This window comes from Stegodyphus dumicola, chromosome 9 (assembly GCF_044657685.1).
Source record: "Stegodyphus dumicola isolate Sdum_Otavi_A_Nest chromosome 9, ASM4465768v1".
Taxonomy (NCBI): Eukaryota; Metazoa; Arthropoda; class Arachnida; order Araneae; family Eresidae; genus Stegodyphus; species Stegodyphus dumicola.
The window spans coordinates 83007495-83024944 of NC_140776.1; the positions used below are offsets into that span (position 1 = coordinate 83007495).

The following is a 17450-nucleotide window of genomic DNA, read 5'->3' on the forward strand; positions in this document are numbered from 1 at the left end:
AAAAAAAAAAATATTTCCAGAAATTTGTATGTCTAAATACCATAAGCTCTTAATCTAACCTTTTTTTTTTTTTTACAAGCGAGCTTTTAATCTAACCTTTTTTTTTTTTTTTTTTTTTTTTTACAAGCGAGCTATCAAATGAGTAAATTTAATGAAAGATCGAATGACTGAAATAGTTTTAAAAACCTTGAAATGATTAAGATTAAAACTTATATTCTTATATGTTAAATTTTTATCCTTTATAGTAAGGAGGTCAGTTTGTAGCATAATACAGTGAAAGTTAATGAACAAGTGCAACCAAGGCGAGTAGACAAACAAGGTGTAAGGATTTATTTATTTTTAACTAACCAATTATTTTATGTTCAATAGCTTTACGTGTTTCTCCTTTTCCGTTTTCCTGCCAGAATGTAAATTTTTTCGCGCAAATTCAAATGAGGTGGAAATAGATACTGTTTAAAAGAAAGTTTCAGATTGTTGAATCAGAGCGTATGCCGCATGTTGAAGGCCACGTTACTATTTGAAACTCTTAGATAGCAATCTGTCTGTAGCGTTGCGTTATTAGACAAGGCTCGTCACGCAAGTATTAGGTTTGAACCAGCTTGCGCGTTATTCCTTCTGTGTAGCCTTTGCCTACATGCGACTTAGCTTTAATTTGAATTCATTATTTTTAAATTACGTCATAAATGATGGCTGGTTTTGTAAGTACAAGGATAGTGGTTAGCGACGCTGACTGTCGTATTGAAGGGCCCGGTTTCGAAACCCGGAGAAGGCATATACGTTTGTAAATGTATAGTATCTGTGCGGCTGAGGGGCACTCTAAATATGCGGCGAGCCGAAAGTTCTCTAGACAGGTTGGTAGTAGGGCAAGAGAGGTGGGAGATACTCGGATCCTCTCCCCTCGAGATGCTCTCTTTCAAAATTTTGGGGGCTTGAACTGAAAAAAGGCGTACCGTCACCTGTATGGTGCTCAAGGCTCTTTCCAAAAGGCAGACGCAATTCTGCACTCCTTGCCACAATGAATTTCGTGGACTTGTTCTGATGTTACTCTCAAACAAGTGAGACAAGTTACAACAACTTGAGTGTAATAAAAGGGTCTTTTACACCCTTCGTACGTCTCTCTGTCTGATTACTGGACATAGCGATAGTCGCCTACGTTCAAAGTGAGTGATTTATGTATTTAAAGAAGATGAAACTCTATATAGGTCAGGCTTTTCTCAACGCTCGACTCCAATGACTTGGATTTGTCCAATAGAAATGGAAGGCGAGGACGCATAAAGGGAATAGGGAATATAACACCCAACGCTTATTAAACTCACCGATTAATAAAAATAAGCCACTTATTGCGTTCAGATTCAAAGGAACCAAAACAAATACCTATTAATAATAAAAAAACCTGCCATTTATTAAAATCATCTTCACAGCTTATAAAACTCATTGGAAAAAGAACGAGAGTTTCCTACCAATTTGTTCCTACCAATTTTTCCTACCAATGTTAGTTTCCTACCAAATACTTATTAAAACTCTTTGTAGTTCATCTGCTTAACTTACTGAGGACAGTGGCTTATTTATCGTTCAGGTAAGTACAGCTTCAATAAAAAAAAGTTTGGATGAAATTTAGGCCAGTGTAGTTCTACTCCTTTCGGTCCCTGCACCTATCGGACACTGTTTGCAAAGCTCTTTGTACGGACTATAGCTGAAGGAGCAGAAATTCCTTATCTAAAAGTTAACAAAATGAGTTGTAAACGAGTGAGTGTTCATTGTCGAACTTCAGCTGATTCAGGGAATGGAAGTGCAACCTATGCATCCCATCTTGTAAGAATTCCACGTTCAGAATATTCCCGCTGATACACACAAATTATGTTAACAAGAAGTTCTGAGAAAACTTCAGAAAATGTCCTTTACCTTTACAGTAGGTTATTAGTTTTCGAATAGAAAAAGAGTGGTAGTTGTAGACTGAAGAAGAAGAAAAGATGTCCTTGATTGTACCTGCAAACCTCGAAGTTTAAATCGATTTAATTGACTAAGCACGGTGTTTCTGCTGGCTAAAGTAACATAAGTTTCGAAATTGAACAAATCTCTGGAGGTAGTCCTTTTTAAACTGATGTTTACAAAATTTATAATGCGTCGGAAAGATTTAAGCCTGAGAGGAAAAAATAAATTTTTAAACGGTAAAGCATCATTCTCGTAAGTGTAGCTAGAGAAACTCTCCATTTAAATTAGAAATATCCCAAATAGTGTCATGTAACTTACTTAAACAAATAATTATATTTCATGAATAATTAGTAAAAAATGCAGATGTCTCAAGGAAGTGCAAAAGGGGTGGAAATACGTCGATCGTTGACACTGCTTTTCTAAGAAGAATTCAAGCTATAAGTCTGAAAATGTCCCTATTTTTGGAGCTGTTTACACCAAAATAACTGTGAAATTTGTTAAAATGACAGGACAGAAAATCTTAGCAGAAGCTTTTGATTTTAAATGTGGTGATCAGAAAAGCTACCAGCAGCTTTAGGAGTTTAAGAATGAAATTGGAAAACTACTGTTAAATAATACGAAACAAATAGTGATGGATTAGTTCCTTATAAGAGTTTAAAATTTTATTAGGTGATTAATTATAAACATGATAATTTTATGTACAAAATTAAATAACTTTCAAAACTGACTAAACAATTTAATTTTAGCGTGAATTTACTTTTTAGTTTAGATATTTATTGTTAGTTGTTATTGTTGATTATTTTTATTAGTTACTCTTTTATTGATAAGTTTTGATTGTTAGTTATTTTCTTATTAATAAGTTTTGATTGTTAAATCGTTATCACACTTTGCAATATACAAATTAAGTAAACAATGAATTTAGTATTTAGTTTAGTTATTAATTATTAGAAAGATTGTTAATTATTTTCTTACTGATAAGTTTAAAATCGTTATCACACTTTGCAATATGCAAATTGCCGTATACTAAAGTCAGCTACTTAATAAACTCAAATATGTTTGGAATGGAAGTGATTCGAATAAGCAGCGGGTATTATAGTTGCTTTTGAGCAGACTATGAGTTAGTGGCATCACTGAAGAGCATAGCTTGTAGTATAGTAACCTTGGATGCAAGCACCTAGGATCGACTTTTTTACAGCGCTATAAACCAAATTCTAATAGATTATTATCTTAACTAGATCAAAAATTTTCTTTTATTATACGGTAAGAAATATTTTAATTTTAATTACGGGAGGGGAGAGGGCTTGTCCCCGAAGGACTATTGTTTTCGTTTTTTGGTTTGCGTTAAATCACTATAAATGTCCGTTTCACTTTTCAAACTGTTTCCACCAAATGTTAGAGTCATGCATTATATTTGAAGAAATTAAATAATGAAAACTCTACACAAATGTAGGTATATTTCTCGCATTGTGATAAAACAACGGTATATAGAGCCATCGAATTTTGAATGACATAATCCTCCTACGAATATGGGCATGTTGGAAGCCCAAATTTGGAATTTGTTTTATTATCAATTTTGTATTTTGTAAATCTTTAACGAATATTTGAGTAACAAACTCAACGATTTAAAAGCGAGAAATGGCAACAATCTACGGAGGGGGAGAAACTTTTTATCTCTATCGTGCGGAACTGTGAATCGGAAATTCTAAAGATAGGCTCATTTTAAAATTATTTTGCGACTTTGCTATAGAACTGAAATTTATGGTTTAAGTGCGAAGAACATTATATTTAATAAATAAAGGTAACACACAATACGTTAAAAAACGGTCCTTTGGACGTAATTTAAAATCTGAAACCTTTCAGACTTTTATTTATTTATTTATTTGGTCATCAGCACAGTTTCTAGCATAAACAGAGCTACTGAGCCATTAGTTTATCTACAGCTGTAAAACGATTCTATCTACAGCTGTAAAACGAATTTACATATTTTTTTACTCATTAACTTTTCGAAGAAAAAAAATTATTTGAAATAAGAAACTCACTTGTCCCATTATAAGGCATGTTTCTTTGTAGCTTCAAAAATTACTCAACCGTTTTCAACAAGATGTGATTAACGAAATTTGAAAATTTTGAAATCAGTTTCTTTTAAATTTGTAAATTTACCTAACAGAGAGTGATCGATAAAAAGCATGCAGATACAATTGCAAACCTCCGCAAGCAACTATAATATATATCAGGCAAAATATGATTTTCTCATAAGTTTCAATTTTATATCAGTATAGTTTCAATTTTATATCAGTTTATTTTCAATTTTAAATCAGTATTTTCTTCTTAAATGAAGTATGACAAATTAAGGTACTTGAAAATTTTACATTAGTAAGTTTTGAAGTTAATCATAAAAGCAATAAATTGCGTTGTCAAACACTAACATGATGTAAAGAAATTATACCTTTCTTAAGGCTCTGATGGCATTTTTGTGTTGATTTGTAAGAGTTGTGAGTCGAGGTTCTTCAGTTTCTTCTTCTGGAAAAAGAAAATTATTAAAAATGGAATAGTTTTCGTACTAGAAATATTACAATATAGTTTGATGCACCTATTTCAGCTTTGCACACGATCTTTACTTGCTGAAAAAACACAACAGCGATACAAGAAAATATAACTGTTTCTTTAATTACTAAAAGTTGAATAAAAGTGGTGAATCTTTTTATTAAATTATAATAACGTTTTATGTTTATATAAGAAACTAATTCTTTATGGCTATTAAAATATGTATGAAACCATGACCTGCAAAGTGATAGTTTGTCAATATATTCGGAATGAAAATAAATTATAGAGAAGTCTATTTTTAAAATAATTAGTCATACGTTTTGTTGCTCATTAGTTTGTTACATTTCATCAAAATCGGCATTACGTTTCTTGACTTTTGTTATATATTCCCCATTAATGTTTACTATGCTGACTCGAAAGATGAAAAAATGTAATCTTTCATTTACAAAAAAAAAAAAAAAAAAAAAAAAAAAAAAAAATACTTTAGAACGATTTGTAAGATAATTAAATATGAGACAAAATGGCACTCATAACCTCTTGGAAGCTTGCCTTTTGTTTACTAATGTTGCATTACGATTTGATAGGCAGTTAAAGCTGTTTTTCATCTCAAAATTTTAGCGTATAAAAATAAGTATAACAGTGCTTAATCAGATTAAATTATTTAACACTATGTATTTTATACAGTTTCACAATTTTTAATTTAATTTAAACAGAACTAAGCTGTAAAATATTCCATTCATTTATTGGAGATGGAAGAATCACCTTCTTGCACATCTGTGTTTGATTTTTCTCCTTCTTTTTCAGCATAACCTTGATCTAGAACATAGCACTGTCTTTGCGCAAATCAGCCAGTTCCTTTATTTAAACTTAACTGAAATGCCACTAATTGCCAATTATATTCTAATCTTATACAGATAGAAAGTTTCCTGTAGGCTTTCAAGTTTTTCTCAAGGTTAATAGACAGGCTAGGTTAGGTTCTTTCCAATGTTAGAGTTCAGTGACGTCAATTCACTCACAGAAATAGGAGAAACGATAATGCAGCTTTGGAGCAGACGATGAGGCAGTGACGCCACACAAAGCGAAGCTGTCAAAGATTTCTGGTCGGGAACAGCAAGTCTTGTAGTATCCTTGGTTTTCCTGATTAATAAAAGCTTGCAGATCATCATTTGTTAATACGTATAACATTAAGGAATGTGTTTAACTGTGCTCTCATATACTTGTTACATTTGTCTATAGACAAAATGCATTTTTCGAACTTATGTTCTGCTAAAATCGAAAGTAAAACAAAATTAGCTCAAACTTTAACAAATTAGGAACTTTATATGCAGTACCTAACTGAGGATAGATTTAAGTCAGCATTATGTGACAATGAGTTTATTCAAAATAAATAAATAAAAAAAAATCTTTATGATTTAATTAAAAACTGAATCTTTTAATTGTTCATCCATATTACAATTATTCGTTATATATCTACTGAAATTAAATTCTATTCCAAGTCTAAACAAAGAAGTAAAAATGCAATATTTAATTTTAAATAAAATTCTAACTAAAATTGCTACTTAACATTCAGATTCAACTTTATTAATTAACTAGTGAATAGAAAAACATTCTATACAGGTAACAATTCTTACATTTTCAAAATGTCAAAGTTTCCTTTTAACTGGGCCCACCAGCATCCGAGCGGTAAAGTCGCTGAACACTGGCAGTTCGGTCCGAGGTTCGAATCCCGCGAACGGGCTGGCTGCATGGGCGTTTTCGTGGTTTTCTCCACGTGTAATGTGCATACGAGCCAGTTTTCCTTAGAAAGTCCTCCACAAAGGCATCCCTCCCCTTAGGCAGATAGCCCTAGTGTGCTTTGCCGTAATAATAACCAATAATCCAACAATGATTATAAGCCAACTGATTCCAGAAAATCGGAAAGCAAAATAAATGAAAATTATCATACCGCCTATACTAACAATAACGATTCAAAACTTGGAAACCTTTCTTTGAACAACAAAAAGAGCAAAAATAAGGGGTTGGCTTGGAATCGGATAAATACGGCAAGTCTACTTTATTTGCACTAAATTATTTATACTGCAAAGTAGCATTAAAATTTGATTGCTTGCGGCCTTCAAAATAAAAAATCATTAAGCAAAATTCTTTCGTAGAATAATGAAAATGAGTACAAATAATTAGAAAATAAAAAGTAGAAATGTATACAGACTTGCTATTGCAAGAAAGTGATTTTCGTTTTTTAAATGACTTATTAAGTCTTTAAATTTTTACTCAAACAAAATCTAAAATGCATGCTCTTTTGCTTTAGCATTACCATAAACATAAACATTACCATAAACATGACATCCTAGAGAAATGAGAAAGAGTGGCGGGGAAGCAAGAGTTGAATTTTCAGACATGAATGTAGAATAGATAGGAAAGTATTACGCTTTTCACCCTAAACCACTTTCGCCACAGGATGCCCATTACGCGCATATAATGGATCAGCATGGATCCAATGCTTACGTCATTCACTGTCTGTTAGCATCTCCAGTCTTTGACGCTGTTTAAATACGCAATTTGGTATACTGACGTTTTTGATGTCATCATGAATGTTATAGAGACGCCATCTTAGTTGTACATATTAATTCCAGACGGCGTACACACATTCATTTAGATATCCATTATTTAAATACTAAGAATTATTATTCAAATACGAATTCTGACCTCTAAATGGTAAAAGTTACGAACGTTGCATAGGTTGATGCGAAGTTCTCATTCAAAAGATCAATTGTGAAGAAAGTGAAACTATAGATCCACGAAGTTTGCAAGTATTGTTCCTATAATTAGATAATTTAATCTGTTTATTATCAAACTTCACTGAGTGAAATATTTGCTGCTCAAAATTCATCTAATCAATATTCAGTTTCAATCTAATTATGCACCAAAACTGATTACAAAACGTTTTATTTGTCTAATTTATCCCTATTTTTAGTTTAAGAATGTTTGCTATTCCCAATATGACCTGGAAAATGAGGTGATGAGGCATAAGATAGTTCTACTAAAGCCACGCCTCAGAATATTTATCGGTCAAATTTTATACAAATGAGATATAGAAGAGGAATGGCAGAACTCATTCCAATAATAAAATAAAGAACATTTAAAATTTTAATAGTGATTTCTGTTAACTTCTTGCTCCTATTCTTCATATTTTCCATGCAGGTATATTTTGTTAATGTGTGAAAGATTTTCGACGACCTTGTGAATCGACCTTGTGAATGTACTCTATAAAAATTTTATTTTATCCGCATCTTGACTTTTTCTCTTCTTTCCTTTTTCTTTCTACCCCTTCTTCTTTCCAAATCTGTGAGATTTTTTGAATATAAAGGGTACCAGCAATCCCTAATCGTAGAACTACGATTTCTTCATTAATAGGGTACTACTGACGTGTTTGTAAAATTGACAGTCAAAATCAATTAAAATATTTCTTCGTAGTTGTTAAGTTTTATTGCATTTAAGATTAATTCAAAATAATAATACTCTTTTTGAAAAGTAAAAATTATTAAATAAATCTTAAAACTTGTCGACAGTAAGTATTTAATAAAAAGGATTTAAAAAGTACTAAGATTACATCAAACTATTTATTATTAATTATATCCTAGCAATGCATGATCAAAATATTGCAAGAAAAGTGACTATTCTATTATTGCAAAAGCAAAAGTGAGCAATGTTTTAAATACAGCATTCGAAAGTGTGGGAAAAAAACATGGCAAGTGAATTTTTCTAAGAATAAAATATATATAATTTCTACAGTGCATGAATGATTGAAGATCTAACATACATTATGAAAAAGAGCAAAAAGGACAAGCAATGGTATAAAAAAAGCCCGAAATTCTACCACTATATCATTCAATCAGCTAGATTTTACTAAATTCGGAGTAGCATGATACATGCAAACAATTACTGATCTAAGATTAAAATTGTGCAAGAAATGCGTGAAATGCTGTAAACTATTAATTTTCTATTTGTATGATGTGAGATTTTCACTTTGATTTAAGTAAACAAGTCTTACAGACGTTCTGACAAGGTAATGAAGGAAGACTGAAAACTCAAAACGACTCAAGATAAAATATTAAACGTATTTTAATAATTTTGTTAGCAATTAAACTTACAAAATAATGACGTCCTACAATAAAAGTTTAAAATTCTTTCTAGGCTGTTGAATTTTTATTAACCTTCAAAGCAAGAAGAACGTAATTAAAAGATGAAGACAAACATATCTGCCAGATATAATTTATAAAATGCGATCATACAATAATTTGTTGCTCTTCGTCTATAAAGTTTCTTGATCAAAAATGAAACTGGTGTTTAAAACCAAAAAAGTAGTATTTTTTTCGATGAGAAAGAAAACATACGAAAAGCAAAAGAAATCAGTTTTCCATAGGATCCAAAAATTAAATGATTTCAAATTTTACTTTTAATCTCCTAATGTGAAATTTGATATGTTGCAGAATTCTTTAAAAACATCTGATAGTTCAGTATAACTAAAACTGCAAAATCTACCTTCAAATAAAATATGCAACTTCTAAACTGAAAAAAAAAATTAAACATTAATAATAATTATACAAAATGACTAAAACTATAAGCATAACTTCGAAGCGTTTTTAATGATTTTTCAAACATAATACCTAAATTCTGGTAACAAGCATAATAAATGCTTCTCCTACAGATAAAGTAACTTATCTACAAATAAAAACTCTAAACACAAAATGATCGATAATTTCAGCCGTTAGGAAATTATAAACAGCGAGCTATTTGAAGAATTTAAAGCTTTCTTCGTCTTAGAAGCTACCGTTTATAATATGACACTTATTCTTGGTATGCCATAATGTACTTTTTAATACTAAAAACAATGTAATTCATTTTCTGGAAAACATTTTTACGTTTAATATGTTGTGAATTTTATCAATCTCAAACTAATCGTTTTTAATTTCGACATCTAAAGGGTATTATAAACTGGAATAAAAGACGAGTTAATACGAAACAATATTTGAAATTATCAAGTAAAATTGAAAAAAAAAATTGAACATAATGTCTACATGTTAACATTCTTTAGCTGCAGATGTGAAAATGTAATAAAGGTGAAGTGCATTATTGGAAAATTAGAATAAAAGTCTAAAAATCTGGTGGTGTACTTGTATAAAAATGTCTTACCAATACATACAGGTACCTTTCGTACTTTTCGGATGATTATTTCACACCAGGTTTTTCGTGGGTTCACTGCCCAAGAGAAAACGCCGTCAAGTTCTAAGTTACATTCATTTTTTAATTACCTTCATTATTTATAACCATGATAATACCATTTTCTATTTTTATTAAGAATAACACTTCTTTAAGAACGTCATTTCTTACCGGAAACTGAGCTGAATGAATCGCCTTGATTAAAAAACGCTGCTATTTTTATTGCGACAATAAATACAGTTGCCCAGATAATTATTGCAGAATTTAAGCAATAAATCTATTTACAAAGAGTTAGATGTCACGCATATTTTTATTACAAACTATATTTTAAAATCAATATTATTTTATTGAAAAATATTAGCTATAAAGCAATTTTTAACATATGTAATATATATTTTCACAACCTTTAACTTTTACTCCCACTGGATGTAAATTTCGTTGAACTTTTGATATATAAATAAAAACGATTTATCATTATAAATCAAGAATCTGCTAAAATAATTAAATGTGAGAACATATTCACTGCAGGAACAAAAAGTCACCAGATACCTCATCAGAATCAAATTTCGCTAGTCTGTTCCTACTTCTGCATTTGTCTGTTCCTACTTCTGCATTTTATTTTCGAAATGCGCAAAAGCCAGTTTTTGGCTTTCTTTCATCATGTCACTTTATGAATTTATCTCGAAGATGGAAATCTATGAAAGAATGTGCTTTCAAAAGGACACGATTACGGGTTCATAGTATTAGTAGTTTACCTATCAAATCCGTTTGACCCAAGAAATGTTAAACACGTTTTAAACATTTTTCGTGCTATGGATTTGTATATTGCAGAAGGAATGGTATATATTTACTGCAAAAATGTATGGGTAAACAAAAAATGAAGGATGTCGCTATCTAAAGAGAAAAATGACATATACCTGGGTTGCTATAGCAAAAAAGCTGAGAATACAGGAGAGTAATATAATTGGAATTTCTAAATGCACAAGCACTATTAACACAGTAATTCATTATAGTGGGTTTCCATATAATGAAGGTATGATTGTGTGTAAGTATTACATAACGTCTTAAATGCTGTTCCCACGGTGCAAAGACAATCTTCTTTTCAGCATTAGAGCAGTAGAAACATTTCCTATGGACTGCATAAGGGTGAAGTTAAAACTAGCAACAGTGTGGAGCTTGTTTTGGATGTGACAAGAACTGCCTATTGTGCACAGTGGACACAAGTGTTAACGAGGAAATGTACCTGGACATTCTCAATAATCCCACCCCTCTCTCTATGTAATAATATCATGGCAATGAGACCTATTGGTATCAGCACAACAATGTTTCTAGTCACATAGTAATATGAAGCATGGAGATAATCCATATGATATTTCTACTGGCCCTTAACTCCGCCCGAAAAATTACATATGAGGGATGAGGTAACAACATAAGAATGTCTGTATATGCTAAAAGGTAAATATCATTCATGAGGTTATAGATAGAATGGATGTAGTCTTTATTGTGGTATAATATGTGGTCTTTATTATGGCCGAAGGTGAGTGGAAAGTATATTGCCATTATGCAAATAAATATTTTCCCCCCTTATTTTAGGCATCCAGTGACTTTTGTTCAAATAATATTTAAGTTAAACTTAAATCAACAAGAAAATAAAAGAAAAAAATAAATATAAAGAAGAGTAATAATTAAAAAATGAAAATATTTGGGAAAGCATCATGAAAATGAAATAAAATATAGACTCATTACATAAGATGTTCTACCGCACTGCTATGATGAGAGGTGTGATCAGCTCTTTCCTGCAGCTAACATATGGAGCTTAATATTTTGTTTCAAACTACACAGTTACTGAACAAGCTAATTTTATATAATATACCAACATTCTATTATAAGTAATCTGACAAAGTCTCTCTCTAACTCTCTCTCTATATGCTATATATATATGTATATTAACATGAACATTTGTACAACCATTATTCACTCAGCTAAAAATTATCATGTATTCAAGCATTAGTATAAAACATTAGTCTTAATTTATTGATACTGAAATAAATAAAGTGCGTTAATTATATTCTAAATTCGAATAGTCAAAATGCACTAATGAGAAGAAATACATACTTTATAACAAACTCATATTTAATAAATAGTATAACGACTTTCGCATGTAAAAAATTCAGTAAAAGAACTAGTTAAATGTTTTCCTAAAGAACTTTTGGCTCTTTTTTATACTGCGTAACACTAACTAACTAACTAACTTTTTTATACTGCGGATTATTTAAATACGGATGGAATTCGAGTTCAATTGCTTCATTTAAAAATATGACTCTCTTATGAATTTCATTTTAACAACCCTTAAGAAAGAAAACTTCCACAATGAAATTGAGGGTATGCTTTAATAACACAAAACTATAAAGACAGAATGTCAACTTACTTTCCCCCCAAAAAAATTAACTACAATTGAAAGCAAAATAGAATTAGTATCTGAAACCACATATAGATGGCAGCACCAAATATTATTCCTCATTAAACGGTTGCTGTTTCTTATGAATATTCAGTGGATTAGCAGCAAGTAGAGCTATCGACTTCAGGTGACAACAACACTAACAATTATTTTACAATAATTATAATAATAAAAATATAATTACTTTATCGTTATAAAATAATTGCCAAATCTGTTGAAACCAGATCTATTCTGACTCAATATTTCCCTATACCATGCATGTTGGAACGAGATTTTAGCATTTTAAACTAAAATTAAGAGATCTTAAAACATAACGTTTACGATTGCTGAAAATGGTAACTCACGACTTCTGGTAAAGATCTTAAATCTAGTACTTAGATCTAGTACTGCGAACGTAATAATTTTCCTCCAAATTTGCGAATCCCGTTGTTTTATTGTTAGTATACACAATATTGCCATTAAACAGAGGGTACCTATGAAACTAAAATAACATAACTTGTATGTCACCTGTATACATCATGATCCAGAAAAAGATTGTGAGTGCATAACATACGTGTGCACTAGCTAATGTCCTCGAAATGAATGCCCGACGAGAGCTGAATTAAGTTCAAACTGACGTGAATTAAGTTCACTGGCCCTCTCTGATTTGATCAACTTCTCTATGAGATTTCTGATAGAATATAGAGGCTGCGTATGACAACGAATGATCTTATATTAGAAAAGAAGAAAATGTATGCCGTGGACACAGTCACGGCAGTTAAAAGATTTTAGTTCCCTTCGTGCATTCGACGAGTTAACATAGACATGGTGTAGTCAAAAACATTTAGTTCCTTCGATGTGCTCCTCACTAGATCAAAAAATTATTAGAGATAAATAACTGGGACTGAGTAGTTTGCATTTGAATTCTAGAGGCAAACTGAAGCCCATAAGCCATCAATGACGATGCCAATCAACAGATTTATGTAAAGCTTATACCAGTAAGACAATATACATCTTGTTGAATGATAGGAATTATGATGCATGTTGTGGAGATCCAAAAGACGTGTTAACAAGGCGATTGCCAGAGAAATGCAACTTACAGGAAAATATTGGTTTTGGTGTGAAAGAAGATAGAGAAAGAATTTTCATGAGGATGTTTTCTTGTTTGTTTCGTACTCAAAATCCTAAAGGCTGACGGTTAATACAGGACAATTCTTTGCTGTCTTCTTTGTAGCAACAGCTTGGAACTTGCTTAATTTTTAACATAATCATGCACCCATTCATAAAACAAAGATTGTAGTTGAGCGATTTGGCTGAATGGAAGTGAAAGAATCTTACTTGGCGGCGTAAAGCACTGTTCTAAACTCACTTGAGAGTTTTATAATGAACTGAAGCGTTTTTTACGAGCCGGGCTACCTGCTTCCAAACTATTATGGAACTGCTTACAGAATTAAGGAGTGAAATACTTAATTCTGTAATGATAATTAATTGAAAATCTTCCTCTGAAGGTAGAGACTATGATAGCGGTAAAAGGAAAAACCGACACTGTGTTAAGAGTACTTAAGCTTCAAATAAACATATTTCTATGGGTTTCCTGTCACTATTGGCAATATAATGTACCATTTTTACTACCGTTTCTATAAGGCTATTAGTACTATATTTTTACCTGAACTATCTATTAGCATAAATGCGAAATAATGTTTATTTAAATTTTATTAAAGGGAACTTAAAAGAGTATATTATATAAAAATTTAAATAAGGAAAAGCGACCCGAAATGTTTGAGAATAACTGAATCATCGAAAATTTTTCAATAAAACACTTTTATGATTACAAAAGGAAATTATTAGGAAAAATAAATCGAATACAAATATTTAATTTTTTCCCAAGATAGCTATTTACAAAAATGTGTTAAATTGCTATATAAATTTAATAGCTAAATTATATAATTTGTTGTTACATCAACCTGAAAAAGAATATTCTGTAAAAGAAATGAGCATTATTTAACTGATATACTCATAGTACCCCCCCCCCCCCAAAAAAAAAAAAAAAAAAAAGCATATACTCATTAGAATGCATAGACAATTTAAGTGTTAAATAGATTTTTTACACTAGTTAGTACTAATGTTAAAAGGAATTACCGTCAGAATTTCGTTTGGAAGTTTCCGAAATATCCTTCGAAACGGAATCTTCGGAAACGCTTGGACGAATTCGGCCACTTAGGTTGTCAGATGACGTGTTAACATCACTGCAACGGCTTCTCGTCATTGGGGAATGGGTGAAAGGTGGGCGGTGACGCCTGATTGTGGAAAACCGACTCACAAAGGACGCGTTATGCTTAAAACTGTAAAACATTAGAAGGGAAGTAATGTTAAATATATAACAATATCCATATAAAGCAGTATTGTTGAAAAGTAAATGAAAATTCTTTTGAAATAACTGATTTGACAATATATTTCTAAAATGCTAAAGTTTATCTATTTTTAAAGTCTATTCTCAATAAATAGTGGTGGTGTTTTTTTTCCCCCTGTAATCTAACCAGCTATAAGGCTTTGAGCACATAGTTCGTAATAAAAAAAAAAAAAAAAAAAAAAAAAAAAAAATTCAGCTGCTTACATTAATTGACATTAGAATGTTACTTCTTAACATCTTCTTTTAATATTAGCTCTATAGAATGGTACCTGAATACTCACTAACCAGAGTATGTTTTATAGGAGGTATGCCTATTCATCTTATGAGTTGATTTCTACGATTTACCACGTATTTCCAAAAGTGAAACTACAAAGGCACTTAATAACGGTTTTTATTTTTTAAAAAGAACACAAACATTTCTTTTTATGTGAGAAAGTTTCTTTAATTTCTTAAAATATAATGCTTAAACTGTTAATGACTGGTCAGATATTTCAGATGAAAATTTTACTATCATTCAAAAGATCTAATTTAGATTTGGTACAGATTTAGCTCATAGACTATTAAATACTGATAATTCAATCCTTACTTGCATTTGTTTGAAAAACTAAAATGATATTCACACGTATCACAATAGATTGAGTTAGTTGAATAGTGTTCAATAACTGTTAAATTGTATTACATGTGAAACACTAAAACAGCCTTGAACTATAGATTACCAATATAGTAAGAAAATGCCAAATTTATTTAACAGACTTGATTTCACTATTAATGATAGCAAATCGCAAGTATTTATATTTTCTTGAGGTTAGATATGACTGGCACTACTCTTGGTCGTTAAAGTTAGAATATTTTATTAAAGTATATATAGGACTACAAATGTGTCAGTTGATGTTCTAAAAACTAGTTAATTTTTAATGCCCCAATTTGGTAATTTTTTAAAATCAGATATGAAGATTGTTTAACACTTAAGTAGCAAAAGTTTATGCATTTTTCTGTTAACGATTTCCAACATTAGTTAAAGTTTCCAGATAAAATAGTGCCCTTATTACCAAACTCGTATGATTTTTGTTTCCGTCAATGCAATAAATCCGTGCTTTCGAAACTGCATGAGAGCAAAATTTATAACATGCATTTCATCTTCCGCTAATCAATACAGGAAGTATTTTAATTTTGATGAAATCCGAAAGAGGTATTTGCTTTGTTACAATTCGCTTTCTATCCAGTTTTTTAATAAAACTCTATCACTATTACGATCCTCAGTGCTGCCGCATATATGACCAGATACTTAACTTTAGAAAGTTCATTTCTTGAAAATGATATTTCTAATTTTAGAACTCGGACATAGATGTAGTATGTATCTCACATTCATGTGCTCAAACTGCATAATTAAAACTAAGCAGATAATTTTCACCCCTTAAGCACGTATAATGAATACTTACAAACTAACACCTAAAATTTAACGCTACAAAATGCATTTCTTGCTCAAAATGATATTTCTCGTTTACATATTTGAATAAAAATGAAATAAATACTCATATGTGTTTTATATTTCTCAAATAAAAATAAAGAAAATTTATTTATTAAAATAAATTTTATTTAAAGAATTAACTTTATTTAAAGAATTTTAATAAAGAAACTTTATTTTAATACGTAAAATACCAATATTTACAGCATTCACAACCGTTTGATGAATTTTAGTTACAATTGAAGCGTATTAACTAATAAGTAAATTTCAATTAAAAATAATAATAAGAGGAGGTATATAGGAAATTAAAGCTTAAAATTCTCAAACTATTAAGTTTGTGTTGTAATTAATAAAAATGAACTTTAAAGAAATATATAAATGGACAAAATGGGTAATATTAAATAAAACAAAAGATAGTGAAGTTTGAAGTAGATTTATACTCTAAGTGATTTCCCAAAACTAAATTTATGATTCTAACGACAATGACAACAATAACCAGTGTCCTGAAAACAAACTTTCCCACCTTCAATTTCTACCTACGTGCAATTGCCGTGAAAATGCAACTCTCTTTTTTCATGTTTGCAGCATCTCGCTCATGAAACATCTATCCAAACAAGCGAAAATACACTTAGGTTCAGTGACGTTATTCTTGTGGTCAAACATGTTTCATTTTTTTATACCGCTGATCTGGCAACTTGATGGTATTGAAGAAGATAATGAGCAGTGAATTTTTTCTCCATTCTCACTAGGGAAGATGAATCCAAAGGAAGATCCTCTAAATTGATCGATCGTGAAGTTTTCTATACCCTATGGTATTACTGCACTTTTTCCGCGGAGCTCAATTTTGAGCCATGGGTAAGTTGTATACAAAGCTTTTTTGTGTATAACCCTTTAAGAGTTTTTCCTTTTAAGCCGGAATTCTTAGAACATGAACTATTTGTTTACTGACTGCTTGGAAGAGTGAGTTTTAAAGGTATGTAATAGAGGAAGTCACTTTAGATTTACCAGTAATTTAATAATATAAGTATTTTGAATAAAAATGGAAGTATTGAAAAATTCATATTGTGTGAATATTTGCTAATTAGTTCCATTAAATCCACATACATTCATATTTTTCCAAACGGATTCAATAATTATAACAGAATTTTCTAAAGAAACCTAAATTTCACAGATAAGATTTTTATTTTTTAGATGCTTTTAACTGCCATCAAGTTTTAAATATTAAAATAGATTAGAATAAAAGAGAGAGGAAAGGAAATTAGAAATGTTAAGAATAAAACAATGCTGAATTTAAGATATGTAAAGTGTAATATTAAAAATATGTAATATGCAATATTAGAAATGTAATGATTTAAGGCGATTTCTAAACTGTGCGAGAAAGAATAATAAGTCCAATCATTTCAAATTATTCGAATTAATAAATACTGGTAAGGCATCCTAAGTTC

The 17450-nt window shown here is 30.6% G+C and overlaps 1 protein-coding gene across 3 annotated transcripts in view; it reads right to left on the reverse strand.

Moving 5' to 3' along the window:
• LOC118200294 (potassium voltage-gated channel subfamily KQT member 1-like) overlaps window positions 1-17450 on the reverse strand; it is a 640573-nt gene that overhangs the window by 14533 nt on the left and 608590 nt on the right. For all 3 annotated transcript variants that reach the window (XM_085823702.1, XM_085823701.1, XM_085823700.1), the window contains 2 exons: window positions 14270-14472; window positions 4379-4452 (listed from right to left, as the gene is read on the reverse strand). In XM_085823702.1, the coding sequence (XP_085679828.1) occupies window positions 4379-4452; window positions 14270-14472 (277 nt within the window). The remainder of the gene's footprint in view (window positions 1-4378; window positions 4453-14269; window positions 14473-17450) is intronic.